General features: G+C 44.0%; 2 protein-coding genes across 2 annotated transcripts; one reads left to right on the forward strand and one right to left on the reverse strand.

Moving 5' to 3' along the window:
* The first annotated feature begins 10,190 nt into the window (after nt 1–10,190).
* LOC134858563 (uncharacterized) lies at nt 10,191–12,372 on the forward strand. Its single transcript, XM_063874535.1, has 3 exons — nt 10,191–10,703; nt 11,193–11,408; nt 11,584–12,372. Exons 1-3 carry the CDS (start codon nt 10,456–10,458, stop codon nt 11,741–11,743), a joined length of 624 nt encoding a protein of 207 aa, XP_063730605.1. The 5' UTR covers nt 10,191–10,455; the 3' UTR covers nt 11,744–12,372.
* LOC134858557 (uncharacterized) lies at nt 12,134–13,915 on the reverse strand. The gene is made up of 5 exons (XM_063874528.1): nt 13,768–13,915; nt 13,240–13,497; nt 12,968–13,139; nt 12,488–12,636; nt 12,134–12,371 (listed from the first exon to the last, which is right to left on the reverse strand). The coding sequence occupies exons 1-5, from the start codon at nt 13,829–13,831 to the stop codon at nt 12,184–12,186; spliced, it is 831 nt and encodes a 276-aa protein (XP_063730598.1). The 5' UTR covers nt 13,832–13,915; the 3' UTR covers nt 12,134–12,183.
* Between the last annotated feature and the right edge of the window lie 9,939 nt (nt 13,916–23,854).

Raw genomic sequence — 23,854 nt, forward strand, 5'->3', positions numbered from 1 at the left:
TTTATCACCCTCCTTATATTCATAATCTCCAACTGTCTGTAGTTGAGCAGTACCCTTTGTTCCACTATTTTATTCATCTTACCTGGACCATGTATATCGAGTAGTTTGAGGAGCCTGGGATATAAGATTTACATTGTCAACCTATACGCTGTATCTGCTGTGCATATGACAAACAAAACCTCTGAACCTTTGATACTTCTCAATCTCTACTAAAGAAAGGGCGCTGACTAACTTAGTTCCCATTTCATCACATCATATGTTTAGCTTAACTTGAACTATTCTTGTTATATCCACATTTTCTAACCCAAGTACCACTGCTCCTAGTACTAGGATGGGTTAAATGCAGAGGACCAATTTCACTGTGTGTGCTCTGCTGTGTGCATGTATGTGACTAATAAAGAGGGTTTCATCCTCCAATTGTATTCTATCCAAGGTATTATATCTGTTTACCAAACCCATTTACAAATTCAATATCATTATCACAGGTGAACTTCTTTTATTGGTTCCACTCTGGAATTGTATTTGTCAGAAGCCTCTCGGCAACTGATTCTGCTTTTCCTGTAAAAAATGTAAAGAAAATGGAAACAATATTATTATTTCTAAAAAAAAAAAGAATAGTTAATCATGGAATTTTAATTTGAGCAAACATGTTGCCTCTCCCCCTTTTCACACATCTTAACAAAGAGGTGTAACAAAAACCTGGTCAAGAAAAAGAACTTCAGTTAAGCAAAAGTTAAAAAACACATCACTCATTATTCAGACCCTTCAAATCATTATTGTTTAAACATCAAACTCTCCCGTTAAAGAGTGTGTCTCTCCATCCATCAGTCCTGGAAGAAACAAAATCTCTGGATTTAGTTTGTGTTAGTTCAGAACATGCTCAGCTAGTCTCGGTTCCTCTCTAACACTGTCAGTCCAGGTCAAAGGTGATTTGGTCTCAGTCTTATGGTCACTTCATGCTCTGCAGAGTCTTTAATTATTCCGTCATATTCTTCATTTACAAAAAGACTCATGTGTTTCGTTTTAATTACTACTATTTTTAAGATATGTCTTATCATTCTATTAGGACAATGTCGTGGTTATGTAGAGAGACATCCCGGAAGTACGCACATTCCAATCTACTTATATTAACCTGTCCAATGAACATATGCCAGATGTGTAGGTCACTGCCTTTTGACCTCCTAAAGCGACAGCTTCATTCCCACAATATATAATGTCAAAACTGTTGAGATATTGCACACATCTGGTGTTGCACCTTGTCTGAAACCTTCTAAAGAATCTCAGTCCCTGCTTACTTCAATATACTTTACTTAGATTACATTAACAAAAACTGCTTCCCTCATGTTAAATTAAGTAATTACTAAGTCATCACTTCCTTTTTCTCCCACTGGATCTTTATCACCACCTAATTCATACAAAAATATCTAATAGATCTAATTTCCAATACTCTTCACATATTCACTATCTTAAATCAAAACATTATTAGGATCTGTATGACTCTGCTCGATTCTCTTAATATCCTCCATTATTAATTATCAATTCTACTCTTCTTGAAAAATATTTCAAGTCTTTAATCGGGAAAGTAATGTGTGAAACTATGAGAGCTTTGACATGTTATAATTACACCTTCAATCAATAAGAATTTTTAAAATAGGAGCGACTTTAATAATGGTTTCCATTCACGTGGTTAATTATATTTTACATGGTCTGTACTCTAATGTTGGAGTTATCACTCTGACAAGTTTGTTTCATTTAAATATCATATCTGAGATCAAGTGTGTACTAAATCTCTCCCTCCTTCTGTAGATCAAAACTCCCACAATTTAACTTTACCAAAGTCACACCTCGATATAGGCTCTGAAATAATAATAATAGGTTAACATGATTAAAATGTTCCTACCCTGTTCTCCTGACTCCTGAAGAGGTTCTACCAAAAGTGTAGTGGATCTTGCTCATCTCTATAATTTCCCCCTATAATAATGTGTTTCAGATTGATTTACTCATTCACTTTATAAACTGCCTCTTTTCAATGATCATTTACCAATCCATAAAATCTTATGTAATAAAACACTCGATATTTGATCTTAAATTTAAAAAGCCAATTCAAATTCTTTAAATGTGTTCCACGTATGTGTGTGTGTGAGTGAATGTGTTTACACAAACTCACCCATTCGAACTCCCCTTCCTGCCACCTCTGCCCTCTGGCTTGATGACCCCGACCTCCGCACCTTCTGCCTATTGACCTTTTCGCCCCTTCCTCTGTGTCTGGTTATTGACAGTCTTTGACTTTTTGGACCTGCATTCCACATCAAGCTTCTCTCCTTGTACTGATTTTCATTTCAGCATTAGTCTGCTCAATCACCGTCACTGGACGTCTTTCATGGGGGGGGGGGGGGGGGGAACCCCGTTTTCACGTGTCTCATTATTGTCCATCAGAATCTGTGCTCTGAATCAACCCTTGTTGCTCTGGACCTCTGTGCTCTTATCAGAGGGACTGGTGATGTGTAGATCTCTGTCAGTCAGCATGATGCATGTTTGTAGCTGACCCAGGTGGAGATGCAGACTGATGCAGTTCTGGGAACAGCCTTGCTGTAGCCTTCCTTCTCTGTTGAATAGTTAGGATATCACCGTGGGGGATGGTCTTTCGCATTACTCAGGAGAGTGGGGGTCTGTCACCAGATTGCAGAGGCTGCAGCTCACTTTACCCTATGAAGCTCAACACACTGGTTAAATAAATCCCCTTAATTTTCACTTTTTTAAATAAACATGTCTTCTGTCTTGTGTATTAAATGGCATCTACTGTAATCAACTAAATTAATGTCTTCTAATAATATCTCTCTCAAATGCATTTGACTTAACTCCTTTAAAGGAACTATTTTCTCCCATAATTTAAATATTCACGTCCAGAAACCATATTCCCACACATTATCTTTGTACGGCCTCTCTTTTCTTCTACAATAAAAACATTCCAATGCTTTTTCAAAAAGTTAAAATCCCTGTAACTTAACCTGTACAACCCAGCAGAGCATATTATGTGTATTGCATTTTAACACTACACGATATGCCCACTAGAGTGTGCTATTGTAATTATCATTGGTAATAATTCAGTATATCAACCAGAGGGTGCTATTTTATTTCTGAAACGATGCTGGAGACATGTATTAATTCGTCCAGCAGGGGCGCTGTTTTATCTCTGACCCCGTCTTTATAGGCTACTTCCTGACTGGTTTAGCCTCTCTGACCATTACTTCCGGTATAATTTCTTTAAATTGATCTCATCTGCTCCTCTACTAAGGTTTTCTACGTTATACTTCCTATTAAAAAATAGAGTGCTTTAGTCTAAATTAACTGTTCATTGTAACAATCATCACTGTGTATTCTATCAGTTGTTACAGGATGTGTCTTTATTTAACTATTTATTTAAAAAACTTTACTTCCTCTGAATTCTTTCTGTTAATGTATAATGCTAACTAGCTATGCTAACTTGATTAGCCTATTGTCTAGAACCCCACGTGTAAAGATTTAAAGACAAAGGACAATGGGGGAGGGTGTGGTGTATTAAATCTGCTGATATACAAAGGTAGATACTCTCTGAGGTCATAGGTTGGGTAAGAGGAATGTTGGGAACAACAACATCTGGCATACGTCAAGGGGCCCCTATGAACGAACCTATGTCACCTTAGGGGGGCACACATTGTTAATGATTACCTCAGGTGAGCACACACACTTTGGATGTACACATATTTTCTTCTATAAATGGCATGCAAAGAGATAGTTCTGGGGGACTTCCACAATGGGCTCTGGGAACCTGGTATTGTCCGTGTTGGTGTCTGATACTATGCTGTTGTAATAAACCTTATTATATACAAGCTGGGGTCTCCGGAAACTTCTTCATCATCTTCACAAACATCGCTACAAGATATACTTCAGAGTTGGCGTCACAAACTTGGCCGTCTTGCGATCTTCAGGCGACTCTACAACACATCTCCTGCCAAGGCATCACAGTCCGGTGAGCATGGGTCTGTTCTGGGAACTGGGTGTAGAATAAGAAATTCATTGGTTTCTATTTGGAATTTCTTGACGAACAAATGTTGGGATTAGTCATTTGAGTATTTTACACCTATTAAGGTAGCAGACATTTAGAAATAAAGGGATAATAGGAGCGGCAAGGAAGAAGATGTTTTGACGTCGTACTAGTAAAAGATATGAGCCTCCAAGAAGAGGACATTTTGAAACAGTAAAAAATATATGTAAATATATATATGAACTTTTTCTCAGAGGACATTTATTTGGCTAAAACTGATGAGCTTTCTGGGGAACATTTTTGAATCTGCTACAAATGATGAGTCTCTGTTAAGGGAACATTTTTAGATTGGTTAAAGTGTATGAGCCCCCAGAAAAGACGTTCATGATTTTGAAGAAAAATGAAGAGATCGTTTGAGATACTTATATGCCTATGCAGCACTATAAAGTAACTTTTTGAAGTAATATACAGACGCTGGGTATCTATTGAGTTTGTCTTTGCCAAACGGAGACCTGCAACTTCCATTTCTTTTTCTATTTTATTCTGTTGGAGTTTGGTTGGGAAAGGGGGGTCTCCTCCTTCCTCCCTATCATCTGTATGTGGGGAAGCTGAAACGCAGAGAGGGGCTACAGAGGACGTGAAAACCTGGCCAGGATCCGATAAGGACTGAGGATTGCTGACGACAGAGGGTGCAGCATTAATCCAGTCTGAATCCAGGCCAGTGCAGTTCTTATCCACAGCTCTTTTCACCTGCTTTTTGACGATATTCAAGTGTGTTCATTTATAGTTACCATCACTGATATGCCTTTGGTGCACTTTCATATATTTTATTATATGAGTATTCAAACACTTCTAAACCGAATTGGGGTTAATAAACTGCAGGATTTGCATTCACGAGTATACCTGCTGTAGTTGGTTTGGAATAAGGCTTGGCAACAGACTGAGTACACGCATTTGAAATAGTTATCAGAGTGTTAAGTTTTGGAGCTTGACTCTGTTGGGAGTGCATGGGCGTGGATTATTGGTTGTCGGTTCGGACTGTAGTACCAGTGGCTTTGTTGTGGTGGCTTTGTTTTTATGGGAATAAGCTGTTCAGTCCCGTGCAGTGGGGCATTCTTTTATATCTTTTTATATTGAAGTAGTACTACAATCGAGTAATGAATTTTGTCGATTGATTAGTTGAACTTTGTTGATTCGTCGATTGATTTTGTCGATTGATTGGGTTGATTGATTGGACTGATTGATTAATTGGTTTGATTGCTTAATTTGGTAGATTGATTGATTGATTGGTTGATTGGTTTAATCGAGTGGTTGATTTATGGAAAAATTGATAATAAATAAAAACAGAGGGAGAAGTGATTTAAATAGCTTTAAGTAGTTTAGAAGTCTCAGCAATAAGGTTAATTTAGGATTTTGGAACGTAAAACACTCGGCAAAATGAAGAAAAAGAACATTAAAACTACCAATCCAAATGTAATTACTCCTGGGGATGTAGTACAGAAGAATAATCCTTTAATTAAAGGTATTGAAAAGATGTCTGAGAAATGGCACAAACGTTGGGCTGATATTGAACAACCATGGCCAGTGGAAGGGACACTTAACATCGATGTAAACAAAACAATGCAGGTGCTCGTTTCTTCCTTCAAAACTGACCAAAAGAAGGGCAAGAAAGGGAGGCAACGTAAAGAGAAGAGACAGATAGAGCTCGGCATTCTTCAGTTGTTTGAAAACGAGGGACAGAAACGGTTAAAAGTATGACAGAAGCGCGGAAGTAATTCGGAAAAATGCAAAAGAAATACAAAAACTGGCAGCGGAAATTAATACACCTTTTTTGCATACGAAACCAATCAAGAGCCCTCCACCTTATAAGAAGGAGGCGACCATTGAAGAAATCTATCCCCAGCTCCCAGTGATCAGTCAAAGGGGTGATTACAGCATCCGAGATGAAGATGACCAAGTAATAGAAACGGGATGAGCGAAAACAAGTATAAGAATGTATCCAAGTGCCAAAAATAAGAAGAAAACGACCCGGTTGGAAACAGGGGGGAAAGTGAGGATCAGGAGAAGAAAGTCCGAGGATGATGACCAGAGTGATCAAGAAGAGGCTATGGGCGGATATGACCCAGCAGTCAGGCGGATGCTGGCTAAAGCGGAAAAGAGAGGAGATAACACAGAGACAGAAGAGGACTCGAGAGATGATGAATCTAGTGAATGTGAGATTGGAGACAACGATGAATATTCAGGGGGCGAGAGCCCCTGGACATCAGTAGGATTTGAACCTACAATATCCAGTACTACAAGGAAGGAAGACAGAAAGAAGGTTATGAAACAGATCGAAGAAATGATCGACGAAAGTATAGTGTCTTTGGAGTTAGCCACTACATCAGAACGTAAAAGAAAGTTGATATGCCGCATAGAAGAACTGCGGACGGAGAAGCAGGAGCTGCAAGGAAAACAATCCAGAGAATCAAATGCAAGATATTCACTTCACCCAAGAAAAGGAACACTTAAGAAGATGCTTCCTGTAATAGTTCGTGGACAGAATTTGGAGTACAAGCCTTGGCAGAATACGGATATGTCAGATATAATGGAGAAGTTACCTACTCTTCAAGATGGAGCACATCCGTGGACTTCAAAGATGGATGAGCTCATGGTGGGAACACAATTTGCCATGGGGGATATTAAGAGATTGTTAGCCAACCTTCTTGGGGTTCCAGCTATGGAAGAGATTCTACAGAGGGATGGACTTAACCGATATGTGGGAACTGCTGTGAATGATCCAGAGCTGTTTTCGGCAAATAGAGCTCGAGTGTGGAGAGCACTGAGAGATACATTTCCAGCAAATGTACACCCTGACAATGCTCTTATTGAACCACTGGGGCAGGAAGAAAATCCAAGGGCCTATGTGTCAAGAGCCATTCAAAAGTGGAGAAACATTACTGGAAATGACCCGGATTAAGGTTGAATGGAGCAGTCAATTCTACGAGCCAAAATACTGAAGGGGCTTCCTTAACCAGTGAGGAGTAAACTAGCCGAAGTGGTTGGTCTTGGAAGCATGATGGAGAGTGTTTATATGGACCATATAGCTCATCAGGTGGAGCTATATAGGAAGAAGGAAAGCGATCAGAAAGAGCCGGATCAAGAGATCCTCAGAAAACTCAACCAAGTGCAGTTGATGGATACCAAGAAGAAGGAGAAGATGCAGGCTCTGGTGATACCGAGTCAGTCTCTATTGAATCAACAGCTGCCACAACCACAGCAAAACCAAGTTCAGTTGATGGATACCGGATAGTTTGGAAAATATAACTAGTGTGATAGAGGCATTGAAGCATATAAGGGATGCGTTTGGCCCATCACAAGGAGCAGGATGGTCTGCAAATGCTTGGTTGCAGGACAAATTCGGACCGCTAGGAGCAGTATTGGTTCAAGTCATAGTGGCAGTTCTCATATCATTATGTGTGATGTTCTGTTTCTGTACGCTGTTATTGACCTTCGCAAAGGCTATGATACTGAGATGGCTTGGTGTCGTGATGCCCGGTGATCCATCTCAGATGCCATTATTACAGGTGGCTAGTATAGATGCCGACGAGGCAGAAGTGTGGATAGAAGAGAAGTTACTGGAGAAATATCCATATTGAACGTCCGATTCTGATATACTCATGACATTTATATCTATTAGAGTGTTGTCATTTGGTAGTTATACTGGGGGTTCTAGGTTTAGGGGGGAATGATATCGTGAATCTGACATTATCATCAGTGTTTGATGTTTTACTTTGCATCTGTTGTTTTCTGCAAAGATACTGGTTTTTGTTTTTCTTTCCTTCCATAAGGACAAGGGGGGAATGTACACTGGAGGGATCCAGACACTCAGAATGGACAATTAAAATGGACTGAAGGATTCTGAACAAGGACGCTGTGACAAAGGGTTCAAATTCGACATGTGTAGGCGGTGTAGTGCAGGGAGAAGCCAGTCAGGTCCAGAGAATTAAGATAATGAATAAAGTTTCAAATGCAGGGGCATTAAAGAAAGTAAGGGGGGCAGGAACAAACAGGGATTCTATTGGAATGGCCCAAAGACATACAGAACAAAGGGACAGTAACACACCAGAAAAGCAGGCCCAAACCCAAGCCCGGGTACCAACTTGTACTCATAAATGTAAAGTAGATAATGACACACTAGTGGTGAACAAAGTGAAATTCGTGGTCTTCATCTGCCACACCATTAATGTTGCATCACAGCAGAAAAAGAAAAGTGATAGAATCAAGACCATAGTGGAGGCAGCAGGAAGATTCCTTGATATGAGAGAATTAAACGCAGACCAGATACCTGCATTACTAACAGCAACTGAAGTAGGAGGAAATGGACAGGTTGAGGGCTAACGCTTTAATAATGGTTCTACACATACTGCAGTGGAATGCCAGAAGCCTTATAGCCAACGGACAGTAATTTAAAAAATACATATATGAATTAGAAGTAGTTCCAGATATAGTATGTGTGCAAGAAACTTGGTTACGTCCTCACTTAGATGTTGTAATGCCAGGATTTAGTGCTATAAGACACGACAGAGCAAACAACCAAAATGGTGGAGGGTGTGCTACTTCTCTCAAAGATCGGTTGGCTTATAGGAAGGTTCCCTCCCGATGACATGGAATGTGTAATATTGGAAATTTGCATCCCAAAGAAAGAAGGAAATATTAAGGTAATCAATTTTATAACCCATGTAGAAATTTAACCACTGACATGTTCAAGGAAATGGCAGGGACAGTGTGTAGAAAGGAAATATGGTGTGGAGATTTTAATGCACACAACAGCTTATGGGGGAGCAATCACACAGACAGTAATGGGAATATAGTGGAAGAAATTCTGGAGGAAAGATCGTTGGTCTGTCTTAACGATGGACAATGTACAAGAGTGGATATAAATAGGGCCACAGTTTCTTGCTTGGATCTTACAATGGTGTCAGGTAGCTTAGTAAATGCCTGCGAATGGCGTGTCAAGACTAACTCTACTGTATGAAGTGACCATTTCCCAGTAATCACTATAGTAAATACAAACGTAAGTATACAAGAAAGAAGTACATTTACCAGATGGTGCTTTGGTAAGGCTGATTGGGAGAAATGTAGAATATGTTGAGAGGAGTCAGCACACTTGGTAACACTGGAAGGGAGCATAGAAGAATGCACAAATCAAGTTATGGAACATATTCTAAATGCTGCAACTCTGAGTATACCAAACAGAACAACACAGGGTAGGGAGAAAGTGGTACCTTGGTGGAATGAGGAATGCAGTAGAGCTGTAAAAGAATGAAACACAGCATTTACAACATTGAGGAAAAACATGTCACAAGAGAATCTTATAGATTACCAAAGGAAAAGGGCAGTGGTGCGTAGGATAGTTCAATATACAAAAAAGAGGACTTTTAGAATTCTGCTCTACCATTGGCAGAGGAGCAAAGTTAGGGGATGTCTGGTCCATGTTTATGTAATGGCCTACTAAGGCCTATTAACATCAAATTTATATTAAAAGATTCGGATTCCTGGCCACACCAACACAGTGAGAAGGACACCAATATGTGTATAAAATGATTTATTTATAATTCGAAGTTAGTTTAAAACAGTCCATGTATAGATATTTAAATGAGATATGGTTAGAATGATGTTCAATTGATCTAAACTACTCAAATACAAAATGCAGTTCAGACAAGGGGTTCAACCATACTAAAAAGTCCAATCCGGTTAATACCGAACTCCACTCTGGTTCCCTTCCTGCCGGAAGAAAGTGTCTTTCACTGTTCAAGTCAGGTTAATCCAGTGCCAGAGTTTGCACTTTGCCGGCCTGCTACACCGTCCGTCAGTTTCTGGTCGCAGAGCCCTTAATCTGGAGTCTGCAAATGTTGGATCGCAAGGGTCGAACGACAGTCTGGTCCAGTGGCGAAGAGGAACTGCGGGGGGTCCGTCCTTTGCGAGTAGCAGTTAAGGGATCCGGTCCGGTCTGATCTGCGGCGATCTGATGCAGTAACTGTGGAGAAAATAAAACGCCCCGTCTAACAGGTAATCGGCGTATTTATGGGGGAGTGGATTTAATGGGATCGCTGATTTTCACTGGTTTCTGGTGTGTCAATTTGCAGTGTCTGTGTCTTTGTTGAGACAGTTCGTTAGGGAGGTTAAAGACCTCATGACACGTGGAAAATAAAGTAATATACATACACACATTGAAAGTACACATACAAAATAGTCACTTGAAGTTGGTTTTAATCATTATGATAGAGAAATTGAGTTTGTACGGCCTTTTAAAAGTGCGATTTTTGCGATCTGCTACCGACCTTCCTATTAGTCAGTCACATGACCTATGACGTACACTCCGGAACGGCTCCTTGGTCAAGACACTATCCCACCTGTCACTCACGACTATCCTGACACCTGTCAACAACATGGATTCTGACAACTCCGATTCATCCTCGGATCCTGACACATTTTTCGAAGTGGCAGAGTCCGACCCAATGCTGGAGGACAATGTGAGGGGCGTTATGCCCTATAGATACGAGCCATACTTGGATGAGTTGGAGCCACAGGGTTCTACGGAAAGTTCGGATGGCGAGGCAGAAGGCGCTGTTGGTGGTGCTGCTGTGGCAGACGGTCGGATGCCTATGGATTTTGGCAGACTACAGCACGTGGAATGGTAACTTCCTTCTTGTTCACTTTTCTGACAATGAACACTCCGTAAGATATTGTACTTTGTAATATCCACCACAACCAGCGTTTGCACCAGCGAGCATGTGTGTGTGCAGTCTGCCTCCTCACCTCCCAGAATTAGCCAAATAGTCACCATTACTAGCCTACAGATCGCAAAGGGCCATTGTTGTTTCCCGGTGCTTGTCATAGTCTTAATCTTTATTTAGTTATGTTATTTTTTTTGAGAGCGATGAAAATACCAATTAGGTCTACTATATTAGTTTGCCCTGCGTCATACTCATACAGTAGCCTATGCTATAACCCAGTAGTAGCCTATGCTATAACCTAGCTCCTGACCAGTGGCCATCCTTCCGCGATTAGGCTAGTTCTACGTCGGCTTTTCACGCGAATCAACCCATGACATTGACACTTTGTAAAGTTCTGTGACAATTGTAAGATTGTTTCAAGCCCCTTGCCTTTATCTGTTATATTTTAGGTGTTCTTGTGGGAGATGTGAGCCAATGCCACTGGTAGTGGAGTCGGTGTGCTGCCGCGAACAGTCAAGAGTGTGCGAGAGGAGAGAGGAGGAGGGAGCAGACACCCGCTGCATCACAGAACATTCTGGCTTTGAGCCAGTTTGTCTGAATCTGCATGTTCTGCGCACCGCACATTTCCACTATCGGCAAGAATACGGGGATGTAGAGGGAAACGAGTGAGTATACAATCCTATTGTAAAATCATTTGTATGGACTAGTAGGAATTGTATGATTTGATATCACCAATGACGTAAATGTATGCGTAAAACGAACTGTCATGTAGGTTACAGTAGGCCTAGGCCTACATCTAAAACACCTGTGTTTTTCTTCTGATTTTCTTTCAACTTTTAGGTGGAAGAGGTACACTGGATACAGACAGTTTGTGCGATGGTGCTACGAGTACCTGGGAAGACATGTCAGGGTCCCCATACCTTCCTGTGTGGTGTGGTGTATCCGGAGAACTTTTCCCTCCATTGATTACAGGGGGTTCCAGGACACCAACAGCCCGTGATGATACATGTATGCTGTTAACTTGTTAATTTTGTTTTTTTAGTTTAAATACATGAGTTTGTAAATACATGAAAATGAATGTCAATACATGATACCTCTGGCTTCACATGAATGTGTCTTCATTTTTACAACTTACAACAGCTTACAACAAATAGGCCTAGCAAATCAATTTACACCTTCACCATGGAAGGGTAGCTGATATTTTTGATCATACGGTGTCTAAGATGTGCTGTACTTCAGGGACAATGCAATACAAGCCCACATGGATAAGGGGGAAAACTGTAGCAACACAGACATACTACACACCCTGTAATGACACTTTTCAGAACACCAAGGTGAGGATGGAGCAGGAGGTTCCCAACACAGTAAATCAAAGCACTCACGGCAAAGATGAAATTAAGTTTGTGTTTATTCCATTCAGTCCGGTTCTCATGTGTACATTTAGGTGTTATTTGTAATGCTAAAGCGGGTCATATGTGCATTGACTGCTGCCCTCTTATCCGGCTTTTCGAATGATGCATTGAGTGGCTCTGTAACAGGGGACGGGTCTGGGATGTCAAAGTCATCACCGTTGTAGTCCTCACCTCGACACATGGCCTCCACCATCCGCATCAGCTCTTCAGCATAGCCTGTTGCAGAGGAATATGGGACAAGGTTCAAATTAATCCAACCATAGATATGACACACGACTATGTACATCTCAAAATACAAATCATATCTGCAATCAACTTTCTATTATGCTTACCAAAAGATGGCTCCTGTAAGACTTTCCTCACAATGTAGCCGCCCTTCTTATACTTTGGATACCGCAGGTTGAACATCATCTCGCCATCGTGTCTGCTCCGCTGCTCCCTGTTGGCATTCTCGTTGAAATGCAAAGCAGCCAGGATCCCTCTAAGAACAGAACACAAACAGAATAATCAGGAACAAGATGACCATTCTTAACAGCGAAACATAAACAAGTCAACCCAAAAGAGCCCATGTTACCCCTCTATTTATCAGGTTGCACTGCCTAACAGTGGCTGCCCAAACCAGGCACAAGGCCCTGACCCTTGCCTACAAAACCACTTCAGGACATGTACATTTCCTGTGCACTGCAAATGTTGCAAGCTGTGATTTTGTCCTCGATTGTAAGTCGCTCTGGATAAAAGCGTCTGGCAAGTGTAATATAATAGAATGTAATAATGTCCTAAAAGAATGTTTCACGGAATATTTCTTTGATTACCTGCTCTCCATCCCTTTGTATGAAAAGTGGCACATCTTTGGCGCAAAGTGGGTAATCACGCTATGGAATGCTTCGAGGTAGGATGTCTGGTGTGACGGGGACAGGCGTTGTATATCTGCACACAGCCTCTTGTTCCGGATGATCTTCTCCACTTCAATAGACACCTTCGTATCTGAAGAACATTGTACAAAATACATGTAAATTATGCAACATGATGCAACATGATACTGTGATCACAATCTCTGTAAAATAAACATTAGGAGTATACTAACGACAACTCAGCCACGGTTTACGCTGTTCCCTGCCTTCCAGGACTCCGTGCGCACAAGAAGAGAACAGTCCCTCGAACCCGGTGTGCCTGTTGTGGATGTGATTGATGACTGATGTCCATTTGTCCACCACAAGTTGTCCACTGCCAGGAGGCGTCGAGACCACGGACCAGTACAGATGGTTTATAATACTTCCCACCCAGGGTTTGAGGTCCTGGCAACCTCTAGTTTGTCCAAGGCTCTGCAGCTTCTTCTTGACACCTGAGTAAACATGTGTAGATGAATAAATAAATAGAAATCTAATGTACTGCTTGAAGGTCTTGACTCCAAGGGCATAACTAAAACCCTTTTTAGATACATGAACAGCCTGTAATAGCCTGAAATAGGCCCTGTCCTCCACACACACAAGGATTTCACACATAAAATTTGTCCAAACCCAAAAAATCATATCTTTCAAAAAGGAATGTCAAGGTAGTGCTTCAAGTCTCTCTTAAAAATTACATTAAACAGGTTTAAACATGTTGCACTTACTCTTGGCTACATGCCATATGTCAAACTGGTGCGTGATGTCTGGATGGTCCTCTCTAATCATCATGTTGATGCCTATGTGTCTGTCTGTCACGAGAGTTCCGACATCCACAAAGCCCTGGACTTTCTCAAGGGATCGCTGCAGTCCCACTTTCTCTTTTTGCTAACACTCTGAGGTGAACTTAGCTGAATAGCTAAAGCACTTAGCACTAGTAGCCAGCTGAGCTGAAGTGTTCAGAGCTAGCGCCAACTTCAACTATGAAGAACCACCGCAAGCTGTTTACACAGTGCCAAACACTCATTCCTTTGCATTTCATTTCCCTTCCATTATTAAAATATAGTCCAAAATAAGAAGGTACGTACCTCCAATCTCTGCCTTTTCTCCAGAGCATGAGACCTCCGGCTCTTGACGTCGCCGTTCGCCCCCGGGGCTAACCTCGAGCTTGTCCCTCGATGAAATATACGCGGAACCGAATTGGGCAGCAAAACCTTCTTCAGACGAACATCAATACCAAGCTGCTCCTTCAGAGCGGGGATCGAGTCGTAGCACTCCTCTTCAAAATGCGCTGAGCAAAGTACAGACGACGAGCTTGGCTTCCATACTGTTCCTTTCGGACCAGCTCTTGTCCTACAAACTTGTTGCGTCCAGAGTTCACACAAAGCAGGGTCTTTCGGAAACCGATGAAGGGTAAAACCGTTCTCCCTGGTGTTTGAACAATACGCTGCAACACACCGCTCAGGCATGTTCTCAACAAAAATATTAAGAACAAAACTTTAAAGATGCTAAAACTGCGAGTACGACTTACTGTGACTAGAAATGATCAAGGTCAAGGGTGGCAGCAGGTGCAATCAGGTCTAAAAGCGTTCCGGAGCATACGTCATCTTTATGTTGGAACGTTGTCAAGACACTGGCCTGTGGATTTCAGTGGCTTGCGTACAAATTTCGAAAATAACAGAGAACCGGGCATATTTATCACAATTATGTATTTCAAATCGAAAATAAAAGTTATTTTAGACTAAATAAAAAAAGGTAGTCTCTAGGTGTCATGAGGTCTTTAAACAAAGCATGCATATGTAGCAGGTATATAAATATACAGGAATGCATTCCACCAATAATCCCTCACGTTTTATTTTATTGTTCCAATATTATTTATTGTCACTTTTATTTTGGTATGGTTACTACAAAAGACCGTTTTGGGAGCTAATGCTTTTATTTTGAAGTCTTCACTTTCGGCAGTGACGTCATCTACCTGCGTTGCACCCTCTCTCACTCAGTTGTTTGATGGCAGACTGAGGTGAGGAGAGTTTGTCATGTGCTCTTTGTAGATTTCTGCTCTAAATGATGTTTACAGTGTTTATATAATCTTAAACTGTTTCCATGGTGCTAATGTGTTGCTGTGGAGTTGTTTTGCAGAAGTTTGAGTGTTTTAGCAAACTTTTAGTTAAGTGTACTGTTTAGCAGCACTTGTGAGGACTCACACACAGCACCTGCAGCATGTTTAATGGCGTCTTTTCCCCACCACAGACTGGTGTGTTGCAGACGTCCATCTGTATTAATGCTGCTGCATTATTGTGTTTATTTCATGCAGGTATGTTTGTTGCTCCCATGTTTTTGGTCTATTGTGTTTTGTACTGTGTGTTTATTTTATTGTTTTATAAGTACTAGTCTCTCAGTTGTTTGATGGCAGACTGAGACTGGTGTGTTGCAGACGTCCATCTGTATTAATGCTGCTGCATTATTGTGTTTATTTCATGCAGAGGAATAAATACGCCACAGTTTCGGTTAAAGACAACAACCGAATCTCCTTGTCCATCAAACACGCACAACACAACGCAGAGTCGTAGCAAGGGTCTGCTGAGAAGTAGGCCCAGACGGGCTACATTGGTGCCGTGACCCGGATGACATCGTGGATCAACACCAGCTTGGTCACCGGAGGTTGTCGGAGGTCAAAACAACAACAAAAAAGAGGTTCCTTATGAAGGTTATATTGAAGTGGCTTTGTCACAGTTACAAGGACATTGTGTTCTTTTTGAACAAATGTGTGTCAAGTGAAAGAAAAAGACATTGAAAAAATTGTCCATTGTTTATTGTGAATCAGTATTATCTGTTTTTGTTGACATTAACTACATTTTTTTGAAACAAAAAAAAGAGATGGATTTCAATGTAATGGGGAAAGCTGTTCAAAATGTTTCTGGTTTTGGGAGGGGGGCACAACTTCCTGGTTTGGAATTATTTAACTCTCCAGTTGCTGGTTTGGGGAGGGGTGCACCGCTGTTTAACTCTTTTGGGAGGGGGGCACAGCTGTTTAATTCTTCAGTTGCAAGTCCAGGCGACATGATGTCGCCAGCGCTCAGCTACACCCGCCCAGTTATTGTTCCAGACAATGGAGGTTCCCCAGTTCTCACCTCCACCCGTCTACCTAGCCACCCGTCCCTTACCGGCAGACCTACCTTTTCACTTTCGGCCATCCCAGACAGGAGTGACCCAGCTTTGAGTGATCTCATCGCACACATCGCTCAGCAAGTGGGACAGTCTATATCAGCTCAGTTAAAGGAAGAGAGTCAAGCGAATGAAGGCAGTCAAGCACGGGTTCAGAACTCAGGTGCAGGCCAGTCGCGCGTTGACTCCACACTTAACCTGACTGGTGTGAAGTTAGTCATGCAGTCTGATGTAAGAGAGCCTCCTGTGTACAGAGGAGATGGGTCTGACAAGCTCTCAGTGCATGAGTGGGAGGAGCTCATGGACACGTACTTGAGGAAGAGGAGCATACAGCTGGGTGAGCAGCATCAGGAGATGTTGACTAGATTAATGGGCAAAGCCAGAGACATTGTGAAGATAACGCTCCGTAGCAATCCGTTATTGAAGCCTCACGAGAACCCAAAAGTTATAACTGACATATTGAAACAGCATTTTGGTGGTGTGTCATGTTCGAGTATGCCCCTTGCAGACTTCTACAGCACTGTGCCTGTAGCAGGAGAGGACCCTGTCGAGTACTGGATCCGCCTTAACAAAGCTGTTGATGCAGCTGAGGAGGGCTTGAGCAGACATGGGAGACATATTGATGATCCCCGTCGAGAAGTAACCATGATGTTTGTCAAGTATTGTCCAGATCCCTCCCTGGCTGCAGTGTTGCGGTTCAAAGCGCCAGAGAAGTGGACAGCTGGTGAAATACAGGAGCATGTTGACCGTTATCAAATCGAAATGAGAGAACAGCTGAACACCAGACCAAACCGCCCCAGCGCAGCAAGACATGTGGCAGCTCATGTTCAAACACCTGTGTCTGAAGAGGTGTCTATGCCTAGCCTTCCAGTGTTGCCCCCTGTCCAGGCTGAAGCGAATGTCACATCTGCTCCTCAGTTTGATGGTAATTGCCTAAAGACTTTGATTGGCCTGCTTGACCGCACACTAGCTCAGAACAGCCAGGCGATGGCTCAGAACAGCCAGCCGATGGCTCAAAACAACCAGCCAATGTATAGGCAGCACCGGTCTGACCAGAGAAAACACTGCAAGGTATGCAAGTCTATGGAACACTCCACTCTAGCACACTGCCGGCGGGAGCGCCTGTGCTTGTCTTGTTTTAAGCCTGGTCATATCAAGAAAGACTGTCAGAGTTACACTCCCGGACGGGAGGACCAGGCCGCACATTCACCTCGAGAGCAGCAGCCTTTAAACTGACTGGCCCGCATTTGGAGAGGGGACGTGTGGGTGAGGACAAACAAACCCTCGGGAGTGACAGTGAATATGAACAGTGTTATGTGAAGTTGTGCGGTGCAGCACCGGCTGGTGTGACGATAATAGCACAGAACACGCATAGAGTTGAGCCATATGATGAGCTATTCTATGCTCCAGTCAATGTGAATAATATGTTCCAGATGCAGGGAATGCTTGATTCAGGTTCCATGGCCTGTACTTTCAGTGAAGAAGCAGTGGAAAAGATGCTGAGTGAAAAAGTATTGTCAGAACCAAGACCGATGACTCAGGAAGTGGTTTTAGTTGGGTGTGGAGGAAAACTCACTAAACCGAAGTGCATGTACGAAGTTGAACTGAAGGTGTATGGGGAGAGCTGCATCGTTCCAGTTCTTGTGGTGCCAGGCCAGCGAGATGATCTCATCATTGGCACAAACGTGATCAAGTCTCTCATGCGCAAGTTGAAGAACAGTGATGATTACTGGCGGCTTATCTCCGTTTGCAGTCTTTCCTCATCCCCAGAGTGTGAACAGTTCTTGGACCTCATGGCGAACACATCCCGTTGGAGGGGTGAGGAGCTACCAGACAAAATTGGCACAGTCAAGCTGAAGCAGTCAGTCACTCTCCTAGCAATGCAAGAACACCTCGTTTGGGGTAAGCTACCAAACGATACTCCCATGTCACCGGGAAGCACTGTGATAGTTGAGCCGACCTCATCCAAGTCCATGCCACGTAACATCATGGTTGGCCGGATCGTGACACCTCTGTGGGGTGATAGGTGGGTCCCCATGAAGGTCACCAATCTGTCTGTTATGCTGAAGAGGAACTGTAAACTGGCAGATGTGTCCCCCTGCTTAGCTGTAGAAGATTTTGAGCTCCTCCAAGGCTCTAGTCAGATTGACAAGGCTGTCCCAGGCAAGCACCATACACCAACCAGTCCTTCGGATCTCGAATTGAGGCTGCGAGATGTTGGCTTTGACAAACTTGACATACAACCTTGTCATACTAGCCACACAGGGAAGGAGAAGTTAGTCCAACTGCTCGAGTGTTACAACGATGTCTTCTCCAAGCATGAAATGGACTGCGGTGAGACGAAGGGCTTTGTCCACCGCATTCGACTTACCGATGATCGCCCATTCCGCCTTCCTTACCGGAGAGTACCCCCTGCTCACTACCAGAAACTACGTCAAGTCTTGACAGACATGGAGGAGCAAGGGATCATTCGGAAATCTGTGAGTGAGTATGCCTCACCACTGGTGATGGTATGGAAGAAGGACGGAAACTTGAGGATCTGCACCGATTTCCGGTGGTTGAATGCGAGAACACTCAAGGACGCCCATCCTCTTCCACATCAGTCAGACTGCTTGGCTGCCTTGGGAGGGAACACCTTCTTCAGCACGATGGACTTAACGTCCGGCTTCTACAATGTCCCCATGGCTGAAGAGGACAAAAAATACACAGCCTTCACCACACCGCTAGGCTTGCATGAGTATAACAGGATGCCGCAGGGACTGTGCAATAGTCCTGCCTCATTTATGCGCATGATGCTGAGTATATTTGGGGACATGAACATCAGCAGCTTATTATGTTATTTGGATGACTTGCTTGTTTTCGCATCAACTGAAGAGGAGGCCCTACAGAGACTGGAGGTCGTCTTCCAGCGCCTGCGAGACAACAACCTCAAGTTGAGTCCTAAGAAGTGTCACCTGATGCGATCGTCTGTCAAGTTTCTGGGTCATATCATAGATGGCGGCGGAGTAGCTGTGGATCCCGCAAAGGTGCAAGTCATATCCACTATGTCGAAGTCTGATCTCATGGAAGATGACGGATGTACACCCTCAGTAAGGAGGATCAAATCCTATTTGGGCATGGTGTTCTTCTACCAGCACTTCATCCCTAATTGCTCTTCCATTGCCAAGCCACTCTTTGCTCTGACTGCTGGACAAAAGAGAAGAGGAAGGATGAAAGTGAATGTGAAGGCAGGAACATTCAGGAAACTGAAACCTGATGACTGGACTCCAGAGTGTGACATCGCCTTTGACAGTCTTAAAGAAAGGCTGCTGGACTGTGTGGTCCTTGCACATCCTGATTTCTCACGTCCCCTGATTCTGTCAACTGATGCTTCCTTGGACGGGCTTGGCACAGTGTTGTCACAAGTAGCAGCTGGTGAAAGTAAAGCCCGTCCCATAGCTTTCGCAAGTAAGACACTGAGCAGCTCTCAGAAGAATTATCCAGCTCACCGGCTTGAGTTTGTGGCGTTGAAGTGGAGTGTGTGTGACAAATTCAGCCATTGGCTGAAGGGCAATTCCTTCACAGTATGGACGGACAATAATCCACTCACATACATAATGACTAAGCCCAAACTCGACGCCTGCGAACAACGATGGGTCGCAAAGCTCGCTCCTTATACTTTCAGTCTGAAGCACATTGCAGGAACCAAGAACGTAGTGGCTGATGCTCTCAGTCGGGACCCGTTTGCCAAGACAGTTGGGCGTAGACTTGTTACAGAGTCCTATGGCAATCTGCTTGCCGAATCTGATGAAGTTGGAGAAAATGGAGTTCAGGATGTCTTTCGCTTAAAGGTCCAGTGTCAGCGGACGAAGAGGTCAAAACAAGGTGCTGTGACTCAGTCCCATTGTTCCCCGCCCCTGTGTAACAACATTGTGAAAGCTGTCCTTGATTCTCATGACCACTGGGATGCAGCTGCAGAGTCCAGGGCGACAGAGTTGATCCAGTCCGTTCAACACCTTGTTCCACCAGGGCAGGATCTGCTACCTGCCTTCTCCCTGGAAGAGCTCCGAAAAAGCCAAGAGCTTGACCCTGGCATCTCTAGAGTCATGCCTTTTCTGAGTCGACAGAGAAGACCCTCAAGGCGGGAGAGAGACGGTCTGGACACAAGTGCTCTGGTACTCATCAAGCAGTGGGAGAGACTTAATGTCATTGATGGAGTGCTCTATAGAGTCACCAAGGATCCCTTGAGCAAACAGAAGAGGCGTCAGTTTGTCTTGCCCCAAAGTCTGGTATACAAGGCCTTGCGTGGTGTACATGACTTGGCCGGACATCAAGGGCAGGCAAGAACGATTTACCTGACAAGACAACGCTTCTTCTGGCCTAGAATGGAGCACCAAATTAAGGACTATGTGAAGTGCTGCCAGAGGTGCATCCTGGCCAAGACACCGGATCCTTCTGCCAGAGCTCCGCTTGAAAGTATCAGGACCACCGCTCCTATGGAACTAGTGTGTTTGGATTTCTGGAGTGCGGAATATAGCAAGCAGCGTTCAGTAGATGTTCTTGTCCTGACAGATCACTTCACAAAGTTGGCCCATGCCTTTCCCTGCACAAACCAACAAGCAAAACAAGTTGCTAAGAAGTTGTGGGATATCGTCTTCTGTGTGTATGGGTTTGCGGGGCGCATACATACAGATCAAGGAGCCAACTTTGAGAGTGAGCTCATCGCAGAACTGCTTAAACTATCGGGTGTCTCCAAGTCACACACTACAGCCTACCACCCCATGGGGAACGGAGGGACTGAGAGATTTAACAGGACTCTGGGGGGTATGCTCCGTTCACTGCCACTGAGAGAGAAGGCCAAGTGGCCCCAGCAAATCCAGACCCTGACATTTGCATACAATGCGACCCGTTGATGTGATGTTCAAACAGGTCCTACACGACCCAGTGGTTGTTGACTATGGCAGCTATGTAACAACGCTTATGTTCCACCTCCATGAAGCAGCAGACATTGCTCGAAAGCATGCCATCAAGGAGCAAGACAAGCAAGCCAGAGGTTACAATCGCAAGATCAAGGGGACTTGCCTGAGCGTGGGAGACAGAGTACTTCTCGCCAACAAAGGCGAGAGGGGAAAGAAGAAACTTGCGGACAAGTGGGAACCAACAGTCTATACTGTCGTGGACAGCAACCCGCAGACCCATGTCTACATGTTGGAAGATGACAAGGGTAAAACAAAGGTAGTGCATCTCAACCTTATCCTGGATATCAGCTTCCTGCCCATAGAGTCTGCTCAAGGAGACATGCCGGAGACCGAGGACAGTCTTGATGATTCAGAGGACGGGTCTCGGATGGAGGATCTCGTCAACTCTTTGGATGAGGAAGAGGGTTCGGAGGATAGGACAAGCGCATGGGCACTGAGTGGGGAGGAAGACACTGCCAGTCACCGGTCCTGTGACGAAGCTGATACAGACGAAGATCAGTCTGATGCAGAGCTAGATCAGTCAAGTGTACCAGATACAGCATCAGTGATCGACGCAAGCAGTGTCCAGTCATTCAGACCGGTTACAGCGTCAGCAGTTGACACATCAGACTCAGTGTCGATGGTTGACACAGGCCATGTCCCGACCGTTATTTCTGACACTTTACCAACAGTTGCAGAACAGGGCCGAGACAGCCAAGTACGGGTACGGGTGCGTGTCTGCTTGAGTGGGTCCACTCAAGCAGACACGCAGGGTGTGGTCAGGACACGTGCTGGTAGGGTTGTTAAGAGAGTCAGCTGTTTTGTAGAGACAATGGCTCAGAGGCCGACCAGCATGAGGGGGTTCGCAAACTCTTTCAGTAAGAGATCCCAGTCTCTTCTTATCCTGTTCTAAAGGGGCTGTATTATTTCTTCTTGTTTGTTTTCTTTTATTGAGATGTTTCTTTTTTTATCGTTGCCTTTTTTTTTTACGTTTTGCAATGTGTCACTGTAAGTGATGTACTGTTTACTGTATGTGCTCACGAGTACGGTTTGGGACTCAAGTGGGCCGGGTAGTTTGGTGTACACGGCACCAAGCAATTCTAAGTCCATGTTATCAGACCCAGATCAGGGCCACACTTTCAGGGAAGCTACTACACCCCGGGAGGGAGTGCACAACGGAGAAAGAATGCCAAAAATAGGCCCGGTAAAACACCCCATTATAAAGTGGGGGGGAAATCACCAAAATGGTCAAAAATCCATGTTATCAGTCCCAGATCAGGGCCACACTTTCAGGTAAGTTACTACCCCAAGGGACGGTGTGCGCAACGGGGAAAGAATGCCAACATAGGCCCGGTAAAATGTAAAGCACCCCTTTATAAAGTGGGGGGAAAATCACCAAAATGGTCAAAAATCCATTCTATGAGACCCAGATCCAGGCCACACTCGACTCGGGGAGCAGAACCACGCTCTGTGCGGGCTCCTTTGCAGCTATGTCAGGCCGCACTCCCTCTGCAGTGATCGTTTACGGCCATACCACTCTGAGCACGCCCACTTCCGGATTCAGAGCCAAAGCCTAAGACATTGCAGACGCCACTATTTTGAGCCCTTGTGCTCCTTTCGGTTTTTTTGAGTTATTTCTGTTTGTGAGAGTCCCGATTTGTTTTTTTTCGAGTATCCCCTACCCCCAAGCAGCTTTGCTGTCTTGGGGTCCCAGTGTGTGTGTGTTTTTTTTGGATGGATTCTTTAATGCTGACCCACGGAACGGACAAGGAACTGAGATCGGATATCCCAGAGAGCGAGAGGAGTATGGAGAGAAATGCAAAAACGGCGCAGACAACTGGAAAGGAATACGATAAAGAGAAAGCGAATGGACAAAACAGAAAATCAGGAGTAGGAGAACAAAAAAAGGAGGGAGACGGGAAAGGGGTTAATGGTGAGCGGAGCACGGGTGACACGGGAAAAGTGGAGACGGTGACGCAGCAAGAAATTGGAGGGAAAAGACGAGACTCTGTGGGAGAAAAGGCTGTAAATAAAGACCAAGTGCGGAGAAAGTTGAAGTGACAACCCAAAGGCGAGTAGGAGATCTACGCAGATAAAGAACGGGGAGAGTGGTGTTTATCTGAAAGAACTGACGGTGGAGGTGGTGGTGGATGCGGGGAGAGAGAAAGTCACTGTGATGGACTTACTGAAGGCACTGAAAGAGGGACTGCGGAACCGTGAGGGGATGCAGAATAAAAGGAGAACGGATTTATGAAGTCACAATGGCAGAGGAAAGCGGGAAGAGAAAGCTGATGGAGGGGCTGCGGGTGAATGGAGCCTTGGTTCAGGGACGGGACAGTTCCTGCAAGGAAATAACGGTGTCATTTCTGAACATCCCAATCTGCACAAAGGATGAGGTAATACAAAGAAGGCTGGAGGAATGGGGAGTGAGACCGATGTCAGTGATAAAAAGAAGAGTGTGGCCGGGCACAGACGTAGCGGATGGGACGCGCTTCCTCCGAGTGAGATTCAACGAGGAAGTCCGCTCCCTCCCGTACTCAACGAAATTCATGACTGAGACGGGCCCGGAGTATTTTAGGGTACTACATGATGGACAGGTGCCGGTGTGCAGGCAGTGCATCAAACCGGGGCACATATTTAGAGAGTGCCCGGAGTTTAGGTGTTTTAAATGCGGAGAGCAGGGGCACTTTGCGAGAGACTGTCAAGTGGGAGA

The sequence above is a fragment of the Eleginops maclovinus genome, chromosome 22 (genome assembly GCF_036324505.1).
Source record: "Eleginops maclovinus isolate JMC-PN-2008 ecotype Puerto Natales chromosome 22, JC_Emac_rtc_rv5, whole genome shotgun sequence".
In the NCBI taxonomy this organism is placed as follows: Eukaryota; Metazoa; Chordata; class Actinopteri; order Perciformes; family Eleginopidae; genus Eleginops; species Eleginops maclovinus.